This window comes from Trachemys scripta, chromosome 1, assembly GCF_013100865.1.
Source record: "Trachemys scripta elegans isolate TJP31775 chromosome 1, CAS_Tse_1.0, whole genome shotgun sequence".
In the NCBI taxonomy this organism is placed as follows: Eukaryota; Metazoa; Chordata; order Testudines; family Emydidae; genus Trachemys; species Trachemys scripta.
In genome coordinates this window covers 91,016,312-91,040,191 of record NC_048298.1, presented here as the reverse complement: position 1 = coordinate 91,040,191, position 23,880 = coordinate 91,016,312, and the positions used below count along the sequence as shown (strand labels likewise).

The 23,880-nt window shown below is 47.0% G+C and overlaps 1 protein-coding gene across 8 annotated transcripts; it reads right to left on the bottom strand.

Moving 5' to 3' along the window:
- Positions 1–185: 185 nt before the first annotated feature.
- Positions 186–20,095, bottom strand: CBX7 (chromobox 7). Of its 8 annotated transcripts, XR_004646508.1 has the most exons (8): positions 19,794–20,094; positions 17,410–17,453; positions 13,414–13,479; positions 12,741–12,807; positions 11,988–12,098; positions 10,513–10,855; positions 9,286–9,414; positions 8,264–8,387 (listed from the first exon to the last, which is right to left on the bottom strand). XR_004646508.1 is itself a non-coding variant. In XM_034776317.1 (7 exons), exons 1-7 carry the CDS (start codon positions 19,860–19,862, stop codon positions 8,230–8,232), a joined length of 855 nt encoding a protein of 284 aa, XP_034632208.1. In that variant the 5' UTR covers positions 19,863–20,095; the 3' UTR covers positions 186–8,229. The 8 variants fall into 8 exon arrangements, 5 of the variants coding, with proteins under 5 accessions (XP_034632208.1, XP_034632199.1, XP_034632226.1 ...); XM_034776317.1 differs by lacking the exon at positions 9,286–9,414 and having other exon boundaries at positions 186–8,384; positions 19,794–20,095; XM_034776308.1 differs by lacking the exon at positions 9,286–9,414 and having other exon boundaries at positions 186–8,387; positions 19,794–20,092.
- Positions 20,096–23,880: the final 3,785 nt, after the last annotated feature.

The window sequence follows — 23,880 nt, the reverse complement described above, 5'->3', positions numbered from 1 at the left end:
ATGCCCTTACTGCCCTCACTAAACACGATCCCTCTTCCCTGTTCATCATACACATATGATTTCCATCTCTCCTAAGCCAATAGCACTACTGCACATTCATCCCATAGGCCAAGAGGTCAGCAGAAATAGAAAGAACCGAACTGCAGGATTAAGGGGGAAATGACAACACAGAAAGAAGCCATTAGTTAAATGTCAGTTCTCATATTTAATATTTTTAATAACTTTGCAACATTTACCACATAAATCATCTAAATAAATAGATGCTGTACAGTCTCTTATCCATATCAGTACAAAAATAAAACCACACTTTGCATCAAATTGTAACTAGACCTGTCCTCCCATTTGTATTACAATCTCCATTTACAACAAGCACTCACTCAGAAAAGGCATTATACTTAGGGGTCTTTTGTTTGTTTGGAATTGATTCGTTCCCTCAGCCCCCTCTGCCCAAATACATTCAGTTAGTCTGTACAAAAGCTAGAAGCTCATTCTGTGCAAAGGAAGCTTTCTTGTGCAAAGACTCAAATGCTCTATCATGCCAAGAATAAAAAATAAAGTAACCTTCCCCAACACCATCCTTGGTGGAAAACAAGCATATAAAATAGGCAGTAAAGTCACACAACAGTCTTAGAAGAACCTAGATCAAGCAGTGCAGGAGCATGGGAAAGAAGGTCGGTGCTGAAAAGCTGGGAGGATTGGGGTTTCTCCAAACACAGGTGCCTGCTACTAAGTAAAATGCCCTACATAGCCAGCTAAAATGTTCAATTTAGATTTTTTTTAAGCCTAAACTTTGTGATTTTTTTTTTTAAAAGCAAGTTCCTTTGCACCTGTTCTGTTGGACGTGAGGTGAGACAACAACCCACTGGAAGAGTCCAGCCACTGAAAACAGCTGTTGGGTTATCCCTACCCCAAAGAGGTACACATGCCTCCCATCCCCAATAAGCCACTAAAGTGCAACTTGTCCAGAAAAGGGAACTAAAAAGATGTCTCCAAAACTAGAGATTGAAGAAACCTATTGGATCACATCTCAGCCATCTCTAAACACTGGGACTACTGAACATGGGAACAGTACCAAATAATTCCCCTATATACAGCAAGTGGTGGGGGAAAAACGTGTTCTGAAGGTGGATGTGGAGTTTTAAAGTCTCCTCCCCTCCTTCATTGTACCCTTCTTCACTTGGGATGCCTGGAATGGCAAACCAACCCTACAACCATAGAAGGGATGCCAAGGGCTGGCTGGCAGCTGTGGAAAGGAGATAAGCCCAATAATGGCTTATCTCATCAGTGGTCTGAAATGGATACATCTTTCCCTTTTCAAATGCCTCTCTTTTAAAAAAGAGGCAATAAGAGTACTCAGCGCTCCTAGTGCTTTGCATCTTCAAAGTGCTTCAAACATACTTAGGCCTTACTTACTTAAGAAAAGCCAAAAAGCAGACTAACATTTTTAGATTTCAGAGAGTTTTTGGTGCTACCTCTACATTTCTGGTTAACACCCGTCCAACCCCCTCCAAAACCTTAATCCCAGTCAACCCTCTGGCACTAAAATGAGAAAGAACAGATAGATTTTAAAAGGTCAGGTTTCTGACCATCACTCAGTGCCCCCCCACCCACCCAAATGTGTCAGTCTGGCACTTCCAGCACCCACACAGTTGTGGGAGGGGAGCATGCCTCTTCTCTAAAAAGACAGGCAGGGTAACAAGTAGCCCACAATTAATGAAAGCAGCAAATCCTCTCTAAGCCTGAGCTTTCTATCCATCCCATTTGGCAAGTACAGTAATTCAGTCTCCCATTCAAATACCAGCCACTACCAGCTTCCATTATTGGGCTTAGTCACTCTGTGCTACTTCTGATCATCCAGAAGCCATTTCCCATTCAGAAATCTGTGAAGTGGCCAAATCCCCAGGAAACATTCCTTATCTTAAGGAAGAGTCTGAAATAGATGTTAGAGGAAGATATGAGATTCTGAACGAATGCTATATCTGCCCTTCCCCACCAGTGACTGTTCTGATGAGGTTGGCAGCCTACCCCCTGCTTTAAAAATGCTCGTCTCTTGGGCAAGTCCCACAACCACCTCCACCTACCTAATAGCTTAGGTTTCAGCTGAGTGGTTAAATAATTTGGGACAGCCATTCTCCTTTTGTGTGAAGGCTACAGCCCTGGCTTATGGGCATTTGAGCTCGGCAGGGCAGAGGACAATATGGACCCTCTGACATGAGAGAGAACTGATTTTAGACCACTGTGCTCTGGCAGATATTGGCTTGAGAACATGTACAGTGCAACAATCTGTCCCTATCACCTGCATTTGCCAATGGTACATTTGCCTTTCTAATAACTGCTCTGATCTGAACTGTCATTCTCCTGCTTGGCTCCCTCCCCCACAAAGATAAGTCTAAGCTTTCCCTCCCCCTGAAAGACCCAGCTACTTAACACAGAAGCAAAGGACTCTCTCCACACATGCTCACTTACTCAGTACCCATTCAGAGCACACAGAGGAGTGCCAGTTAATCCTTCTAAAATGCTGATGCAGGGCAGTGATGTCCTAAGGGGGAGAAGGAAGTGAAGAGATAGGAAAATTGTGCATCTGAATACACTGGGCTACACTGAACAGACATACTCCATTTCCTAGTTACTCCATGCACACCCCTGCCCCATACACATCCCCATCTAACAGTCTCATCTTTTCACTCAGATGAAAAAAAGTGAACAAATCCGGGGCAAAACCAATAGCTGTGACAGGCTGCTGTGGAGTGCACAGAAGGAATTGGCCAGCTGAACGAAGCCATTAACTACTGTCAGAATTGGAACTTACAAAGGATGGGAGCAGAAGTCTCCAACAACAAGAAAGGTTTTGGATTCTGATTTTATTAACGGGAAGTATCAGCATGATGCAGACCCTGGGAGGGCCTTGGGAGTTAATGAATGCTCCCTGCATCTCAATGCACTCTTTTCCTGAAGTAACAGGCACTCTACCCAACAGTCTGTCCTGAACAGTCTTGCAAGGGCATTTTTGACAGTGGGGATACGGTACACAGATCCCGCACAACTCTGGAGTCCAAGGAATGCCAGATCCTACAAGTTAGGGACCCCATTCATTGAGCAGCCCCCACACTGTCCCAGGAAGCTACACTGCCCTCCTTCCTAGGCTGCAGGAAGAGTACATTGAATAGGAACAGAAGAGAAGGAAAAATATCACAATTTTTAGAAAGAAGGTTTGCTTCTTTCCTACTTCAAAAGCATGAAATTAATGTTCAGCAAAGGGGCCCTGCTTTAACCATCAACCCTGGGCTGTTGCCCACAGTCATCAGCACTGTATTTCCTCACCCCAATCTTTGTTGTGGTGGTTTCACTAAGTATCTCCTATTAACAGCCTGCCTGTTTTTCAACCTGCATAAGGCCACACTCTCTATTCCAGTTAAACCGTCAAACACAGTACTAAGCGTGGGGCTGGGTAGAGCAGGAAGCAGTACTGGGGCCCTGGGCCCCAGGAGGTCAAAACCAAGTTCACACATTCAATCAAACACACCAGAAGAATCTTTCAGGACAGTTTCACAACACTAACAACAAAACAACAAACACCCTGTTCTGATATGTTAATCACATGTTCGTTTCTATCTCAGGCTCTGACTTAGTCAGGGTCACTTCACTGGCAGACTTGGGTTTATTTTGGCAAAAGGAACTGCATTTGGGTGTTCCCACAATATCCTGTATGCCGTTGAAAACAAGAATCAGACTTGACACATCCAAGGGCCCAAGTCATTACAGGAGAATAAGGGGTGTGCTGGAGACACAGGGCTACTAAGGGTAGGACTACACTGTAATAAAAGACCCGGGGCAGCAAGTCTCAGAGCCCAGGTCAACTGACTTGGGCTCATGCTGAGGGGCTAAAAACAGCTGTCTAGATGTTCCTGCTTGGCTGGGCATGGGAACATCTACACTGGTACATTCAGCCCTATAGCGGGAGCCCAAGTCAGTTGACCTGGGATCTGAGACTTGGTTCTGGGGAGTTGTTTTTTTGCAGTGTAGACGTACCTTAAGATACCACTAATCATTTGTGGTTGGTGCTCTGAGGAATCAATAAAAATACTGGGGTGTGGGGATGAAAGGTATTGGGGGGAAAAAAACGGTCTTCAACAAATGTTTGTACAGTGCCTAGCACAATGGAGTCCCGATGTGACTGGGGCCCCTACGTGTGGTCATGATACAAACAATACATAAAATACCACTATGAACAGATGAAACAAGCATCGCCTGCCCTAAGAACTGCTGGCAAGTTCTTACAGTGCAGTTCTGTTCTGAAGACTGACTCTATAAGAACAGTCCCTTCTTACTCAAGGGACCTGCTTTTTGTGCGATTCTGCTGGCTGAAGTCAGTCTGCATTGCTTCAGCCTTGCAGTCAACAAAGCTATAGGGGAGTCAGTTGGATTCTATTCCGGCTCATATTTCAAACAGAACCATTAAAGTAAGCTCCAACTGGACTCTATTTTGGCTCTTGCATCAAGCATAATAGCTAGTGAAGCTCCAGTTACAGAACCTTTGATTTTCATGATAGCAGCCAACAAGGCCCCCGTATGACTTTCAGATTCCAGGCTGAGTTTGCTGTTAAGACTCTGCGCTTGTAAACTGAGCACATTTGATTTGAAAATCATTGACATTCCACCACTCTGGAGCCCACACCACCATTTCTCCAGTCACTTTTCAGAAGAGAACCACACTTTACAGAGACTAAAAACAAAAAAACCACTCTGTTAAGAGAGCAAGATTGATTGTTACAATATGCAAACCTTGCTAAGGAGGTGTCCAGAAAAAAAAAAAAAAAAAAAAGCAACCCGATAGATACATGTTTCATTTCCTACCACAAAACATCCTCTCCCCCCTTGTTCTCGCCACACCACCAAAAAAGCCAACCCACACATCAGCAAGGTTCTGCATCTCAACCGGAAATGGATTAACCCCCCCTCCCCCAGTGGCTTGGGCATAAGGTAGTACGGCTACCAATATATCTCCTTAATCATTTTAGGTCAGGAAAGGATATTAGTCATCAGAAGCAATACAAGTAAACATCTACAAAAGGGTTAAAAATGAAGCAGTGGGTGAATCCTGTTTGCAAGGGCTCCAGAGCTTCCACTTACAGTCAAGTTTGCAAAAACAGTGTTCTTCAAAGAAAATGAATGTCAAGACAGAATTCTTTGGTCTGGAAAATCTCAATGGGTGCATAGAAGGTGACACCAAGGAGAGAGAAAAGCAGAACGGAAGTCTGGTGAGAGAAGAAGCCTTTTTCTTGCCCTTTGCAGGATTTCTGTTGCTTCCCAGATTTTGGCCAGGGCTGGAAACATCCACAAACAAAAGAGTTTTTCTTGCAGTATTTCTGGACTAAATTGGGAAAAGTGCATAGAAAGCCATACCCACATATAAAAAAAATAAAAGTTAAAACCACTCTTCCAGATCCTACAAAGGTTTGGAACGAGGAGTTGGGGAATAAGTTCTTCAAACTCAGGTGCCTAGGATTAATCTTCTACATCTATAGTCACCTGGATCAAAAGTCACCCTGATTTTCAGACATGCTGTGGACCTGCAACTCTCAGGGAAATCAGTAGGAGATGCAGGTGCTCAGCACCCTTTTTTTGAGGGGAGGGATGGAGAAAGAGGACACTTCTATGTAGGTGATTATATATGCATTTAGAAGCCTAACGCTAAGCAACCACGTTTGACAAACTTTGTCCTGAGTCTATGTTTATCCCACAGGTTGCACTGTTTCTATTTTTTTTTTTTAAGATTCAGCACTCCCTCTTCTCCTCTGACACCTTCTCCCACCATTTAAAAAAAAAAAAATCAACTCAGGTTCCTCCCTGACCCCCCTCTCAGAATTCATCACTAATAAAAACTTGAAGCTGGGACAGTCTCCTGCATCCCCCCACCTTGTGTTTATTTTGAGGGACAAAAATATTTGCACTGAGACACCTGAAATATAGGGTGTATCAATCTGTCCTGCAAGTACCATGTAGTACCAATCTTAGTATCCTATGAGCAGCTAGGGCCTATTAGAGGTAAAATGTGCTTTTAAAGAAAGCTTAGGGGCAGTCCTTTGTAAAAAGCAAGTGTTTGCAGGACTCGAAGCATCAGTGTTGCAGAACTCCTAAGTTCCGCAGGGGGACTAAACCCTCCAGGGGAAGAGCTGCAGAGAAACAGCATTTAGGATTTACACTAACACTTAGCTTCAGCTCTGTAGGAAAGTAGCTTCAGATAGCACAAAACCAGCAGATGAAGTCATTTTTTTGGGAGGGAATTAAAGGAGGGGAGTAAATGAAGGAAGAGTCAAGTCTGCACTGTATCACACTGCCCCACAATTCCCCCCGAGGCCCTAGCTTACCCTTCTTGCTTTCCATAGGGAGAGAGAGATTTTTAAGTTTAAAATAAAGAAGGAAGAGAGAGTGAGCGTGCAAGAACAGATCCTAAACTATCAACTTTGAAGATACAGCAATTCTTAGAAACCCCAAAATGTCACAGGTAGAATCCAGCACAAATCTCCAGGCGTTTTTAAGTGCAAAACCAGGCAGGCTCTATAGAACTGCAGGTGACTTTCCTTGGCGAAGCTTTTTAAACCCTCAAAAGGGAAACTCCCCTGGTAAAGGGAACAAATAAGCATGAGGTCACAGATATTGTAAGTTACCGGGGGGGGGGGGGAATATAAATAGGACACTCAATCCAAGAGTCCTTATCACTTTAGAGGATAAATTAAAAGTTAAAAAATGCTAGAAGTCTAGTAGACTCCTCCCAGCTCTTATGCTATTCGCTTTTGGCCTTTAAATTTGATCAGAGAGCAAAAAACTACCTAAAAGTGGAAACTGACCAGCTAAAGTCCAGTTTCACTGTCTAGTTCTCATGCACTAGGCCTCTGCCATTATCTGTGGATTTCCAGCACTTCCAGGCAATGTTTCAATTTCTCCGTGAGCCCTTCTTCCCAAGAAGAGAGCCACCCTTTCCACTGACTTATTAATGCATTTTCAGGACAATATTTATAACTAGTCTGGGTTTGGTAAATCTTTTAGTACAGGGGTTCTCAGCCTGGGGGGGGGGGGAAGAGAGAGAGAGCGCGAGTGAGACACACAAACACCTTTCCCTTTCCATATTTCTCGATCAGAGAAGGGTTCTGGGAAGGTCTCTGGATAGAGAAAAATGAGTACCACTGTGTTAATATATACAGTTATCCTCCTAAAGGGCCTTTATTAAAGGCTTGGAAATCCAAAGTGAGTATGTGTAGCTAATATACCACAGCTAGGAGGTAACAAAGATATGCGTTACAGCAGTGGTTCTCGAACTTTTGTACTGGTGACCCCTTTCACATAGCAAGCCTCTGAGTGCGACCCCCCCCACATATCCATTAAAAACACTTTTTTATCTATTTAACACCATTATAAATGCTGAAAGCAAAGAGGGGTTTGGGATGGAGGCTGACAGCTCACAACCCCCCCATGTAATAACCTCACAACCCCCTGAGGGGTCCTGCCCCCCAGTTTGAGAACCCCTGTATTACAGGATCAATGGATCACGCAGAGAGGGAAGATATTCCCTTCATTCTTCATGGAATCACACTGTAACCATCGGCCCCGTTCATTATTTGCAATGGAGTTTCCTACCTTCCCAGGCAAACAGATTACCTGCAATACCGCCACAGATAAAACATTAGGAAGGGAGGAAGCTTGTAAGAGACTTCAGCTACCTAAAGTGATTGGGTCCATTACATCTCACTGTAGTAGCTGGGCGGGAGGAGGAAGATGGGGAGGGTGATGTCCAGAGGAAGCATCTTTACCCAAGGGACAACAACTGCAAATCAGGGAAGCAACCAATAGGTCCAACCCCTTCTACATCTCCGTGTTCTCTTTCACCCTAAATGCAGCTGCCAAAACTAATAGAGCAAAGGGACTACATGGAGAAAAAAAGTTCTCAAGATGCCCTACCAGGGGAGTCTTTGCCAAGGAAAGGGGTATCAGTTTCTCAAACAGACAAAGCAATAACAGACAAGTATAACAAACAAAAAACACATTGCCCGTACATTGCCTTTTGTTTTTGCGTATCTGAAGGGGAAAAGAAAAATCAATGAGACTTCAGTTAAAAAAAAAAAAAAATCCTCTGTAAACATTTTAAAAGAAACATTTTGGATTTTTTTTTGAAGAATGAAATAATCACCCCACCCCCAAAAGAATCTGACTAGGAACATTAAAAATGGAGATTCAGAACTGCACACTTCGGTCTCGGAAGAAGCCCTCGGCCACTTGTGCTTCTCTGAAGGTCACGGTAATGGAGTTCGCCGTGATGTCTGTCACTGTCACTTCGCTGGGGGACAAGGTGGGGATCCAGGGGAGGCTGCCATCAACTGCATCCACACCTACTGCAGAGGGGGAGGTGGATAAGAGCACGTTAGAAAAAGAATGAGGGCCTACCAGAAGAGGAGCATCCTTGCTGGCTATGGGTGGGTGACATCAACCTGTGCCAAGTTTGCACATGCTCCAAGGCACTGTAGGTGTCTAACGCCCCCCCACAGAAAGTAAGGGGCAGAGGGAAGAGGTGGGAAGATAATAATGGGACAGTGAAGGGTGAGGGAAAGAAGGGGGAGCGTCAAGAAGAACGACAGACAGACACACAATCAACTGTGCAGGCTGATACTACAACAGCTCCCAACAGCACCACCATGCTTACAGGTCCATCAGCATGTTCATTATACATTTCCCACCCTCTTTCCAAATGGGAATCAAAATATCCCACTTTAGGGGGAGTATCTGGCAACTGGATCTCAGCCCACTAGATCTCCTGGTTAGTGCACGTGTTCACTGCAGTGTAAACTCAACCCCCACCCCAACCAACCAAAACAACAAACAAACAATCAGAACTAATATTTTTTCAAGCTCATCCCAGATACCCCATGTTCCCTGGGCCTACGGGGGCCCTAACAAACTGAGGATTTTCCTCCATTGTACCTCCAAATCCAGCCAAGGGAAGGGCTGGATGTGACTCTCTCCAAAGCCCATCAATGCCACTCCTTTGGGGTCCAAAGGATACAAGAGTCTCCCTCTTTACTCCCTCCCCACCAAGGGGAGGAAGCTAAAAACATCTACTCTCCCCTGGAGCTCCTAATCTCTACCACTCAAAGTGAGGGACCCAAATACCCCCCACTTCCACTTCCCCACAGTGTAAAAAACTCAAGAACAGATTGAATAAACCCCGCACCCAAAGAGAGCCACAAAAATATATGGAGAGGGGAGGGAAACATCCCCTCTCTATTACTTTACCTGTACTGCACCCTGTTGTCCCACCTGGGTATGGAATGTGGACCCCTTAACTGGGCATTTCCTGGCTTCTGTCTCAGATATCTGAGGTGTGTCTACTCTCACCTCGGAAAGAGTCCATTCACCCAGACACTAACCGGAATTCCGAACGTGCACACGTCGAGGGGAGAATAGAAAAATAGTTTTACATTTCTCTAGCACCTTTCATCCTTCAGATCCCAAACTGCTTTACATACTGCACAGCTAGGGATCACATCACCCACCATCAATATGCAGCACGACAGCCATTCTGCATTAGTGGCGCTACAGGGCAGTCGTGGAGGGGGAAGTTGAGTACTTTCTCCAATTGAAACTAGAAGGGAAAGTTTAGATCACCAGAATCTAATTAGCCCCATGGCCCAACCTAATTCTAACTTGGGTAACACCTTGCTCCTACCAGGAGTGCCATGACATTGACTTTACATCTCATCAGGAAAACCGCACCTTCAGAAGCTCAACCTATGCAGGGGTAGTGGTTTGCTACTGACTCTGAAGGATATGACTCCTGAGATGCCATGAGCCCTCCCTGCAGCTCCCGGGATTGGCCTGGAGGTCTGCCATCCACTTACTGCCCTACTTAGCTTGTGACATTTGATGAAGTTCCAGTGACCTCTGCACCCCACCCTCAAAACAGGTGATTTAGCACAATATTAACGTAAAGGGATTTTGGGTGGAAGAGAGGGAGGGCAGGGTTCCCATCGAGGCATGTGTGCAAATGTCAAAGTGGCACTACTAGAGGATTATGAGTATGTGAATTTATCCCTTTTAAGGTTCCCTTTATCGGGGTGCAGGGAAGAACTATATGCTGGAACATGACAAGACACAGTTTCTCACTGCAACAGACAGCCATGTCATCTCTCTGGAAAAGCAGAGGGGAGGAGAAGCAGCACTAGCTTTCACATACACTCTGATACTATGATGATGGTCACCAATATAAGAACACATAGGTGGCAACACCACAGAAACAGACCTATAGATTAACCGAGTTATTCATCCAGACAACTTGCAGAGGTGTTTGGGGACAACCTTGCCAATTATAGCCTTTGCACACATTGTAAAGAGCTGACCCAAAACCACACTCCCAGGATGCAGTAGGCAAGGAGGAAGAGTGTGTGTGTCCAGTAAACAAAATCAAGAGAGCATCACGCTCATGCCCCTCAATTCACAGTCAAATGGGGTCCCTGGCCTTACCTTCTTTGCTAGCATGCTGCGTCGCATCCCAGTCATTGGGAGTTTGCCTAGTCTCTAGTGCCACTGACTCCTTCAAGAAGAACTCACGCCTGTGGTTACGGCTCTCCAGGCTTGACATGCGTGGAAACTTTTTCCGCGACAGCCGGAGATATTTCTGGTTCTTGCGCTGCTTCCGGAGCGGGAATGGTAAGACGCCTCCCCCACTCTTCTCCGATAGCTCTGTCTGTCCTGGCTTGGCCCCTGCCAGATTGCTTCCTCCTCCTCCTCCAAATCGCCGTGATAGAGAGAAACAGAGCTTCTCCTTTCCCTTGTGGGCACTCCTCAGGTCCATACCATAAAGCCTCTGTGAATGGGAGTGGAGCAGAAAGGCCAGTCATCCCAGAATATCAGAACTAAAGCACTTGTGTGTTTCAATGCCCTTGCAGGGACAGAACCATGCTAAGAGGAAGGGGGATAACTGTCTACAGGTGCATAAACGCCTAAGGAGGAGAGAGTTGTACAGCAAGGTCACTGAGCAGAGGGAAAGCTTGAGATGAATGTATCAAGTCAACCATCCCAACAGCAAGAGCTATTACTGTACAGCAGGGGTTCTCAAACTCTAGGTCGGGACCCCAAAGTGGGTCACGACCCTATTTTAAGGGGGTCGCCAAGGCTGGTGTTGGCCCTGTGCCCCAGCAAGTCTGAAGCCCAAGCCCCATCGCCCAGGGCTAAGCCCTTGGGCTTCAGCTTTAGCCCCCGCACCTGGGGCGGTAGGGCTCGGTCTTTGGTACCCCCTCCTAGGGTCATGTCGTAATTTTTCTTGTCAGAAGGGGGGCACGGTGCAAATAAAGTTTGAGAACCGCTGCTGTACAGAATAGTCTCCTGAGACAGCCTGGTCAATCCCTGGGCATTGGTCTAGGAGTCAGGAGATCTGGGTTCTAGTCTTGTGTCTGCCACTGATCTTCTAAATTACCATGGATAAGTCACTTCATCCCTCTGTGCCTCCATTTCCCTTCCCATCTTTTGTTTGTCCTCTAAGGTCTCCAGGGAAAGGGTGGTCTCTCACTATGTGATCGTCCAGTGCCTAGCACAACAGGACCATGATCTTGACTGGAGCCTCTTGGCCCTACCATAATAAAAACAAATACAAGTTGGAAGCTTAATTGCTTGGAATGTTTAAAATTGCGAAAACATCCTGGAGAAGAATACCATGGAGAGGTCTGCAAAAAGGAAAGGCTAGCTGAGCCAATAAGTCTTTCCTCTCTATCTCTCCTTCCTAGGATCACCTCCATGGCACAGCAGTGGGCAGAGACATTATGGTTACTTGTGCAGGGTTGCTAGAACTTTGCTTCCATGTGACTAATGGCTCTGGCATTCCACAGGGCCAGGGCCCAGTTTGAATCCAGTGAGCACACAAACAGGTAGCATCTCTTTTATGGCAGAAATCTAATTGTTTAGGTACTTACATGGCCCTGATTGCCCTGCAGGGCACCTACCTCCATCCCTTCTGCACAGTGGAACCCACTTGCCCTAATCTGATTCCTCCACTGCCACAACGACCCTCTACAGGCCATCTCCATCTGGGCCTGAGCATGGTTTAAGTTTTGCTGAAAATAAACATTAACATGGAGGCACAAGTTTCACCGGAGAGCTGTTTACAAGACAGAATATCCGAGTGCTGCCCAAACCTCCTCCATCCCTCACGCAGGGATAATCTCCAGCAGAGGGATGCTCTCAGTGCCCTCTCAGAGTCTGAAGCAGCAAAGAAAGGGGGCTTGTGCACATTAGAACAAAAGGTGTTTAACATGCTAGCTGGCACACTGTAAAATCTTTGCGTACACAGGGCACACTAGTTTTAACATATGCTAGCCAGTCGCGCTCAGGTGGCTAGCCAGTTTCTACCACTGCTGCAATGTCCACACTGTTATTTTTATAGTGTGCTAGCATGAGCCCTGCCAACACAAGTTTGCATACTCAGTCTGGGAGTGTGGGCACACCCTCAATGGGAACGCCTTGGGTTCATCTCAATCCGCTAAATGGGTTAAAACTGCAGCTTGCCTGTCTACACTAGGATTTTAAAATGTGTTAGCTATTATGTTTAAAACCCACCACTTTTCTTCCTGGTATGGACAAAGTCAGAGGATACACTATTGCAACCAGAAAGTTAACTTCACCCTGGAAGATCCATAGATGCAGTAACAAAGGGGCTAAGGATGGGAGAAGACACGCCAGGAAGAGTGAAAGGTTACCTGTAATAAGAGGCGTTTTGGTTTAGGGCCTCTCTTCCTGTATCCTGATGCACGGTCTCTCTCTTCCCTGCAAGGAAAAAACAAACAAACAAACAAACAAACATGAGACAAGATGACAAACTACAATACAGAACAACATAGCACAAGGTCCAACTAGGGCTTCCACTCTCTGTATCTAGCTAGTTCCCTTAATTCTTTCACCAAACCTCACTGGCCAGCATCATGAGTGAGGAGAAAACCCCAGAGCTGCTTCTCGTGGGAGTAAAAACCTTGTTAGAAAGGAAATTTCAAAGGCTCAGTTGATCTAGGTTGGGATATGGTGCCTCTAGGTCACCTGTTTATATCCAGCCCAGATGGCAATGACTGGAAGTTATTCACACTAGCTCTCCAGCAGCTTTTGGGCAATGAGAGGACAAGCGTCCTTCTCACAAAACCACCATGACTGGCACTGACTTCTTTCCTGCCAGTCTCAGCAGAGTCCCAGGGCTGAATGGGCCATGGAGAATGAACCAAACATTCCCACAGGTGGCCACCCTTGATGGCGATTGAGGCATATTGGCAGGACAGCAGAGATGCTTATGTCATTGCTGCTCATGCTATTCCCATTCTGTGCATACAGGACTTTTTTATTTTAAGTTTTCCTGGGGGGAGGGGGGAGACCAAGCCCTCTTACTTCTCTTCATAAGCCACTACCAGGCGAGGATCCAGGATGTGATCCTCCGGCTCCCATGTGCTGTATCTGAAGAAATAAAAACGAATATATTTTAAAAAGACTTCAGTGAAACATCTTCTTTGCAAGGGCTGCTACTGGCATTACTGAGGCTCTGGAACCTGCCTCCCATACATAGATCATTCCTCAATGGCAGGTCAGGGACCAGCCACACCATTTTTAGAGCTTTGGGAACTTCCCATCACCCCTTTTCACCTATACATACATACCTCCCCCCCCCAGAATCAGTCTAAACCCTACATCATCCACTCTTTGTAAGAGAATAGAGAGGGCTTCCCGCCACAGGCCCCCTCAAAACCTTTCTTAAAGTCAGCAGGAGCATCATAAACTACTCCCACCAATGAAGGCTGAGCAAGTCTGCTCTGCAGTGCTGCTCCCAACTTAGGGAGCAAATCCAGCTCTGCCCCACGGCAGAGCACTAACCACTAAGGCAATGGGCCTGGGTGGGCGGGAGGGATTTTCAAGAAAACAGGACACTCGAGATGAATAGATTCCTAAGCAGAAATATATTTCTTCACCTGTGTTATTAACATATCTCGGATTATTGAAGCTGGAAGGATTAAAACAGCTGAATGGATTTTTCACCACAGATGCTGTTTGTTTAAAAAAAAAAAAAAAAGGACACCTAGATTTGGGGCCTAAACTAAGCTGACTATGAGCCTTCAGACCCTTTTGCTATTTCTTATCCTACTAACTCCTCCTATATTGGTGACAAGACGCTGATGGACTAGCTTTTATACACCAGTTCTAGATTTGGATAAGAAAAAAAGGGATGCATCATATTGTTTTCAGCAGCACAGAAGCTATCTAACATAAGCCAGGTGTTGGGGGGGGGGGGGAAGGACTGGAAATAGTACTTCCGAACTTGGCACCCAGAAAACAGAAGCTAGCCTTGCAGAGCAGAAAGGTCATCAGCCCATCTTCCTCCCTTACTGTTATGCAGCTGAGACAGGAACCAGAGGTTAGGTGAGGTATGTGTGGTATCAGTGAGACATTCTGACTATGGGGAAGTCTTTAAAAAATGCTTTCTGAGAAGAGCTAGAACATGGAAGAGCTAAATGCAAGAGAAAAAACAATTCTGGAAGGGTTACTACTCACAAAGGTCATGTTTGACTGGGGCTGGGGTGTGGTATCCATCTGGAATGCCCATCCCAACAGGGAGGAGAATATCGCTCTAAAACAATATGTTCCAGAGTGATTTATTTTCTGGACTAAAAAGGTCTATGACCCATGCAGCAGAGCACACACTCATACATTCCTGAAGGGGGGAGAGAAGTTTACCAAAAACCACATGCAGGGCAGTGGTGTTTGTACAAACATCTCTGCAGCAGAGCAGCAAGCCAAAATTATTACAGAACGGTCTGGTTTTTGGATGAAGAGGTGTACATAATGCATGTGGTTCTGGAACATTCACTCCTGATGCGGAAGAGAGTATCAAGATAGGGTTTCTAGAATTATCCTCAGGAATCTTCCCTAATGTAGATTCCTCAACAAGGGAGAAGGATAGGTATGAAACCCAGGAATTCTAAGATGTACTTTATTCTAGAAGGTTATGGACAGAGCACAGGGTTAAGAACAGACAGGCCTTCACCATTCCCTGTTAACTGACCCTTCCCACCCTTGTCACTCCACCCTCACCAATTCTCCCGCATCTTTTCACCCAAGCCTCCTGCAGCAGTCTCGGTATCTGCAGGCTGCCAAAGTTAAGATGTTATTTGTGCAGAGGAAGGTTCCTTTCTCTCCCTTCCAGAGATTTTGGCATTCGTATTTTACAGAAGAGGGAGGGAAAATCAGGCAGAGGATTCCTTTTCTGGTGGCAGAGGAGGAGGGGGATTTGTTACAAAAAACCTGATGGGTGTTTCCTTTCCTCTGCAGCTCAGCTCCCTGCTCACTGCAGTGGCAAAACACTGCATATATATAAAAAAAAACATGGTGCAATTTGCACCACACACACATACACAGTCCAGGCTGCAGCAGCAGAACTGCAGAGAGCACACACTCTGGAAAACACAGATCACGTGATCTCTCTCCCCCCCCCCCCCCCCCATCTCAAACAAGTTGTAAACAAGCTTGTGGCTGAGTCAGATCTGTAACCCTTCCAGTCCCTGCCTGCAGCAGCACAACCCAGAGATTTGATAGGTGTGGCAAATTAATGAGGGAAATTTGAGAAGAATATGTGGAATGCACAGGAAAGGAGCAAATGCACTATTTGTACCTGACCCTTTACTCCTTTCCATCAACACCACAGTGAGAGTAAATGAATAATGGGCAAGGAGATCAGAAACGGCAAAACACACACACACAGAGGAAGAGAAAACCAAGATGGGGAGAGGGATGTGCTGGAAGGCTAGGATGTAAACACCTAAGTATGCTGCACACCTCTGCATGCACAGAGCATTCAGAGATCAAGGATAGAGACTGGTAAAAGGAAGGAAGAGAGTAAACAACTGAAGCATTTAGGTTTCAAGCAATGCTAGCCCTGGAGAGAACAGGTTTCAAAAATGAGATACCAATCAACAGGGTTTGATATTTTTATGTTTTGAGGTGTCATGGCAGCAAAACAAGGAATCCTCTCCCCTCTGAGCCAGGAGGCTGTCAGGGTTCAAATGCCCATGCTAGGATTTTGTTTCGCTGCGGATCTCAAGGTCTGGGGGAAAGAAAGGAAGGAAGAAAGAAAGAAGGCAAAAGGAGGTAAGTGCTGCACTGTCCTTCAGAAGAGATATTAGACCAAACTCAGTCCACCCATTCCTGCTGGCTAATGATCAAGCAGAAGTGAAATGCTTTCCACAAGTGCAGTCACTGCAGTGGTGCCTAACGGGACAAACACCAATGTTCTGTGCTTCTAGCAGTGCAGACATGCTCCCAACTTGAATGCCTGAATACACAAAGCTGAAGTTAACTATCTGAAGTCAGCAGGCCCACAGAAAATGGCCTTGGTGCTAAACCGTACTATAGATATTGGTACTCAAGTGTACAGGGTTAAATTCATCACAGAATTTATAGCCAGGAAGAAAATTTTTCCCTTCCCACACCAACCACAGAGATAGGGACTGTATACACTTGTGTGCGCGCACACACACACACATACACACACACACACACACCTGGGAGGTGGGGGTATGAGATAGGGCATTTGGGAATGTTTCAACTTCTTTTTAGAAGAGTGAAGACAGATGTCCATATGGACTGCGGAGGACTAGTCCATTTAGGCAGGCAGTTCATATAGTAATAATTTTACATAATCCCTTTCATCTCACAGCATTTTACAGATTGTTCCCTGCCGAAAAAGTCACTCCCAATTGAAATGCAGCCACTTCTGGGGAAGACTAAAATAACTACTAAAATAATTTAGGAGAGGAACAGAAATATACCCTAACCAATGGAAAATAGTGGTATTCCTCAAAAGGCAACACAGATTCCCTGTGTTGGACTGTAACCAGTAAATCTGAGTCAGTGCCTCTTCTCTTGTGAAGGGAAATCTTTAATGATAAGAGGTAATGCTCACAATTTGTGTCTTATCCAAAAGGAAGCACTTCTAGAGGCAACCCACCCTCTAATAATATGCTAGGGGGTCTTCTCAGTACTGACCTGGAAGGAAGAACACCTCCTACTGAATGTAACACTTAAAACCATAGCACCTGGGTTTCCCTTGGAGTTTTCCTATGTAAGATGGATGGATTGGAAGTAGTCAGCAAGTAGACAGTTTCAGAGGGGAGAGGATAATCGAAAGAAAAGAGAGAGGCAACTGAGGGATATGGGCCCATGCTTCAGCCTCACATGTATTAAGTCAGTCAGGAATATGGGTACATAGTGTGTGTTTGGGGCTGTCTGTCTTTTTTGGAGCAAGGCACAAAAGAACATATGTTAGTAACATGGGGAGCAGAAATACAGCCAAAGCCATTACTGACAAGTGGGGGGGAGAGGCGAGAAGATACTTACTTTGGGGGCCATCCTTTCCACTTCACCAGGTATTCTACATTACCCTAGAGAGAGAGAAGGGGGAAAAAATGATAAGCCTTGCAACCCAAAATGGGTCCTACAGGAAGAAGAGAAACTGTGTCAAGAGAATGCCCTTTGGTCTGCACTGGCAACAGTGCGCACTGAAGAGCTTGTTCCCCATCACTACCTTTAAAAAAAAAATTAAGCCTTTTCTTCATTAAACTGAATAATCCATAGGTTTCTCAAGCACATGCATGTGTATTCCTGGTACTCTCAAATGACCCTACTATCAACCAGGGAGCACAGCTCTGCAGGTGCTTCGAAAGTGACCAGTACCAGAAGGTGGAGCCCCAGCAACCCTCCAACAAGCAGCCCACATGTGCACAGCTCCATAACTCATGAGCAACCCTACAACAAGTCCGCATGCATAAACATGATGGGAGGAAAACTCATGCCAGGAATGGAACAAGTGTCTGAGGGGCTAATTATAAGAAGCCAGAAGAAATACAAAATTTTAGAAGCTATGAAATGCCTCTTTGGCATATCCCCTTCCAGTTGCTACATGCTTTGCACAAACACTGTCCCCTCCATCCAAGCCACTCAACCTTCTGACCTGAACAAACAGCAATTCAAAGCTGAATTTAAAGGTATCCACTTACTTGTTCACTATATAGGGGGGAGAAGGAAGAAATGGGAGAGTATGGAAATCAATTCAAGAGCCCTGAGGAGCAGGTGTACAACTGATATGATCTTTGAGAAATGATAAATAACAGCATGATTTTGCCCTTAGAACTCTTCCTGAAGTGTGGTGTGTACACACATACTTATGGAGGCAGGGCATGGAAAATGTAAAAATTAAGATACACTTAACATACACAATGGGTTGTAGGGGGAAGGGAGATCATGCAATTGGTTTCATTTTCTTGAAGCGGGGGGGGGGGGGGTGTTCAGCTTTCAAATATGTGAAAAAATACTGCCTTATAAGCCATTGAAGGCTCTCACGACATTTCACAGGTGTTTATGGTTAATCCTCATAATAGCCCATGAGGTGGTTAATACCCGCTTCATCCCCACTTTACAGCTGTGAAAACGGAGTCACTAAATTCAAGACCAACATTTTCAGGAGTGTCCACTGATTTTGGGTGCCCGATTGACACATCTCGGCATGAATTTCAGAAGTGCTGAGCATCAATAATTCCAATTCAAGTTAATGGGAGCTCAACACCCCTGAAAAAAGTCAGAGCCCCATAGCATCTCAGAGCATTCAAAACAGTACACAAAATTAGTGGCAATTAAAAAAAATAGGCCAAAATAACTTGGTTATCAAAAGGTCACCAAAAGAGTCAGTGTCAGAAGTAGAAACTCAGCTCCTTCAATTCCCGCTTCTATCATTTAAACACAATGCCGTGCTTTCGCATACAATGATCCCTCCCAGAGTCCCACATCAACATTTCAACATTCATTGCACTATGCCTTATTCAATCACCCCATCATCTACAGAAGTGCCCATTCAAACCACAAGTACAGCTCAGCACCCAAGAGTCAAGACGGTGCAAAAATGACTTGTCTAAGGTAGCAGAGGTGATAGGATAAACATGCAGGCATCTCTCCCATTTCCATCAGTGCTTCTCTCCCCATACCCACATTTTTCCAAAAAGAAATGAACCCTTACTGCAAATTAAAATCTCAAGGAATTGAAGATATACGCCACACTTAAAAAGACTTGCACCCACAGGCATGAAGGATCAGGAAAGGGAGGTCAGCAAATTTGGCAAGGTGGCCTCTTCTTGAACAGGCCATTACTCATTTAAGGGGAGGTGGTAAAAGGAAAAGATGACCTAGTTGTGGGAGGTGGAAAAGGGGAAGAAGAACGGGCAGGGATCCTCTTTCCCCTACAACCTCACATCTAGCTCTTCTTTCTCTCCATTCCTGCAGGGAACAGCATGCAGAGATGCATGTATGGAAATGGTACCTGTCCTCTCTCTGGGAGGTTGGAGGAGTAGGTGATGGTGACCCCCACCATACAGCTCTACTTGTAACATGGTGACAGAAAAACATACCCATGCCCTGCAGCACTGGGGCTTGACGATGATCCCCCTCACGCCCCCTTCCCGCAGCATGGTGCTAGTACCCATCACCACGCCCCCCCTCCCGCATGCAGCATGGGTGGGGGTACATACTGATGCCCCCATACCCGATGCCTGCAGCATGGGGTGGGAGGTAGATGCCCGTGTCCGTCACACCCCCTACAGCACAGAATATGTACGAGAAGGCACGACAGGGGAGATGGGCCTCCTGCGCCCCTTCCCTGCAGCGTGGAGCTCTGGAGCCCCCCGCACGGGAGGGCGAGGTGGGAAATAGATGCTGGTGCCCCCCCTCCTCACCTTCCTTATGCGCTTCTTCCTGATACTCTCCACCGCAAACACCTGCTCCCCGATAGCAGAGAGCTCCATGCAGGGGGAAGGAGGAGGCGGCTGCTCCCCGTACCGCTGCGGGGGGGACCGGCTGCAAGAAGGCGGCGGGTGCGGTGGTGGCTCCTACTGCTGCTGGTCCCTGTCTTACTCACGCTCACACACCCCCTCGCGCTCAATCACGCCGCCGACAACGTTCCATTTTAGAATCTGCGCAACATTTTCCCAGGCGCGCGCGAGCCCCCCACCCCCTTCCGCGGGCGCGCGGGCGCGCGCCTGGCCGGGTCCCTCCTCCCGCCAAGCGGATCGTGAGCGTGAGATATATCCCCGGCCTTCGCTCGCCGTTCCCGACGGGTCTCTATTTGGCGCTGCCTAGACGGCTAAGGTTGAACGGTGGGGCCTAGACCAGTTTTGTCTGCACAGCCCGCCGAGCCCGGAGCTCCTTTTCTCCCAACCTCTGTAGGAGGAGCTGAGGGAGTGAGAGGCATTGGGCTCCTCGCTGCCATGGGTTCTAATCCCAACGGTACCCCCTCCGGGAGACAAATAGCCCTTGTCTGTAGCAGCCTGAGGGGCAGATGCAGTGTTTTCCTTTCATAACTGGGAGGGGAAGGAGGTGGTCTCACCCCTGTCTTTCCCCTCCAGCAGTTCTCATTCCCTCTGAAAGCCTAAGAGCAACATTGCTGAGCTCTGTGGGGATTAGAGCAGGGTAGGGTTTTTTGCTATTTAAGAACAGACCTTAAATGAGGAAATGCAGTGCAGTCCCTGGATAGTGCACTGGACTGGGAGCCAGGAGACCTGGGCTCTGTTCCCAGCTCTGCCCCTGATGAGCATGTGGAAGTAATGCTTTCTACCATCTCCAGTGGGCTAAGAGACTCATTCCATCTTGGTGCACAATGATCTGACTTTAGATGTTCAGGCTTTGGTCACCTCTCAGATGGGCTACAATAATGTGATGTAGCTAGGCATGAAGCCTTCAGCTCTCAGGAAACTCCAACTAATATAGAACATTGCAGTGCATCACCTCAGCAACACAGGCAACTGTGAGCACATCACAACTGTCCCCTGCTCTCTACCCTGGCTTTTCAGAGAATATCAAGTTGAAGGTCTCAGAATTTATCTTCAAAGTGTTCCATGGCCTGTGCCCAGGATATCTAAAAGACAATCTAAAGATACAGGATGAAGACCACGGTTGACAACTTTGCTTCTCTGGCACTATGGAATCTCTACCACAAGGGTAAAGTTTGTGCAAAAGACAGAGCTTTCTCAGGGGTCAGTCCAAGAATGTGGAATGAACTCTGAGGGCCATTACAAACCTCATCACCTTCTGCTCAAAGGCCCAGGTGCATTTCTTTGACCTTACCTTCTGTAATATAAACACATAGCTGTGTGTGTGTGCGCACACGCACGCTCTGGCAGCTCCCCCCACTTCCTCCCGACCACTGGTGGGCCCAGCGGATCAGCATCTCCCTCTCCCTCCCAGTGCCTCCTGCCCACTGCGAACAGCTGTTTGGAGGCTGGGGGACACAGCACTCTCGGAGGAGGGAGCAGAACTGGGCGGGAAGAGGAAGGGTGGGGGTAGAGCAGGGGTGGGGCTTTGGGGGAAGGGGTGGAGTGGGAACAGGGCCTGGGGCGGAGCCGGGGGTCAAGCACCCCGCGGCACTTTGAAAGGTCGGCACCTGCCATATGTTACTATTTAAAAAACCCTTCCAAAACATTCCACAGGACACACTTCTCGCCCCAGAGAAAGGATGAGAGAACAACCACCATATGACAAATGTTAGTAATGTGCTACTGGAAGGGGCTCAGATACTACAGTGATGAGCGCAGTATAAAATGTATGTAGAATAGAATAGACCTGCTGTGTGATTTTAGGCAAGTCACTTCTTCTCTTTGTGGTGCTATTTCTGTAGTAGGAGGATATAAACATGCAGAGCCATGCTTTAAGCAGCAAATGGAGAATTCCCTAACCAGGAAGTTCCCCCACTTATTAAGATCCCTGCTTCTACACATCCTGGTCCCCTCTGGTAACTGTGGAGGACCAGGAACTCTATAAGATTAAAACCTAAATTATAAACCAATGTGTATACACATAGCAATTCAAAATAAACTTCAGTTCTTTAAAACTATTTACACTTCTATGTTCCCCTTATCAATTGCATTTAAATAGTCTTGAACAGTATTCTAAAGATCAGGTCTTTGAGGGGGTTTTGATCAGTCTTCCAGATATGTTCTCACTACTGTTGAGTTTGTGCATGGAGTTCCCTGTGGAGGGGGCTCACTTCCTGACAAAGTACCAGCAGGCATAGGCACCGACTCTGTGAGTGCTCTGGGGCTGGAGCACCCACAGGTAATAAATGGTGGGTGCTGGGGGAGGGGGAGCAGGGGCAGGAAGAGGTGGGGTGGGGCCTTGGGGGAAGGGGTGGAGTGGGGGCAGGGCCTAGGGCTGAGCCAGGGGTCAAGCACCCCCCAGCACTTTGGAAAGGCGGCACCTGTGCTAGCAGGTCCCAGATCATCTCTTAATTGGGTTGCGAAATACTGAAAATGAACCAACTCCCTCCAGAGAAATCCTTTTGGAGTTTTCACTAGTTGGAATGTGGGCGATTGAGAAGTTCAGAACAGTTCCAGATGTCCGAGAGCTTTCGAGCCAAACTTTGTTCCCTGGCTCGAAAGGTAGTGCTTTTGTTCTGTGCTGAACATTGATGTTTTCTTGCTGCCAAATTTTTATTTTGGCATCCTATTTTCAAAATTCCTGCAGGTTGGTCTACTTAGGTTTAAGTTGTATTTGTGCCACAGATAAAGGCATCCTTAGTCAACTTCCCATGAGAAATTTTGCTGGAGATAGTCTTGATGCAAGTGGTGTTGACTGATATGCCAGGAATGCTTTATATGGGTCCACTGATTTTCAGTGGCAGATTATCCAATGGGCCCACGAGGCCTGTGCCCAGGGCCCCTGGCCAATTGGGGGGTCCTGGAAAAATGGGCAGAAATCCAGCAGAAATCCACTGTGGGGCGCCGGAAGCCCAGAGAACTGGTTGAAGCTGTGTGGCATGCAGGAAAACCCCAGTGCCCCAACCTGGGTTCCCGGCAGAAGTGCAGGACAGGTGGGGTGGGGGAAGCCCCAGCACTCCGACGCTGGTCCCCAGCAGAAGCATGGGGTGGCAGGGGAAGCTCCATCGCCCAGGCCCCGGGACTGGAGGAGCTTTCGCTCCCTGCCGTGGCCTCAGGACTGGAGGAGCACTCACTCCCCGCTGTGACCCTGGGGCCGTGACGGGGGACAGAGCTTCTCCGGTCTTGGGGCCAGAGTGAGGGGGGGGGGGGGGGCAGAAAGGAGAGAACGGGGGGGGGGGCTGCTGTGGGGGCGGTGAATCGGCCAGGACTGTAGGCAAAACGGACAGGGCTGTGGGGGAAGGGACAGAATGGGATGGGGCTGTGGGTGGAACAGGGGCAGGGCTGCAGGGGAAGGGTCAGAACGGGGTGGGGCTGTGGGCGGGGCCGCAGGCGGAAGGGGTGAGGCAGGGCCATGATTCCGGCACTGGGGCCACCCCACTTGCTCTGGCCCAGGCCCCAGGAGACCTTAATTCGCCTCTGTCTACACTGCTCCTTCCACCTCCCCTGTTGGCTCTGGGGGTAATGTGGACTACTAGTATCATGTTCAAAATCAAAGTCCTGTGAAATTCTGGGAATGTTTCAGAGGTAAATTGAGGGTCATCATCAGATATGAGGATTTCAGAAACTCCATGACTTGCAAATATTGACTTTATTTTTGGATGACCTTTGCTGATGAAGTCTGCGTACGTATAGCCAAGTCAAAGGCCTGGTCCACACTAACCCCCCACTTCGAACTAACCCACTACGCAACTTCAGCTACGTTATTCACATTATTCACATAGCTGAAGTCGAAATATCTTAGTTCGAACTTACCGCGGGTCCAGACGCGGCAGGCAGGCTCCCCCGTCGACTCCGCGTACTCCTCTCGCGGAGCAGAGATGGCGAGCACTTCCGGGTTCGATCCGGGATCGATTTATCGCATCTAGACAAAACGCGATAAATCGATCCCAGA

Bases quoted from the DNA above. Each gene is read 5' to 3' on its own strand.
- CBX7 (XM_034776308.1), bottom strand. From the start codon at position 19,862: ATGGAGCTCTCTGCTATCGGGGAGCAGGTGTTTGCGGTGGAGAGTATC. The intron at 12,808-13,413 runs GTAAGAGGGCTT...TTTTCCTTGCAG, and splicing joins GTAGTGGCTTATGAAGAGAA to GGAAGAGAGAGACCGTGCAT. The intron at 10,856-11,987 runs GTAGGTGCCCTG...TCCCATTCACAG, and splicing joins ACTGTGCAGAAGGGATGGAG to AGGCTTTATGGTATGGACCT.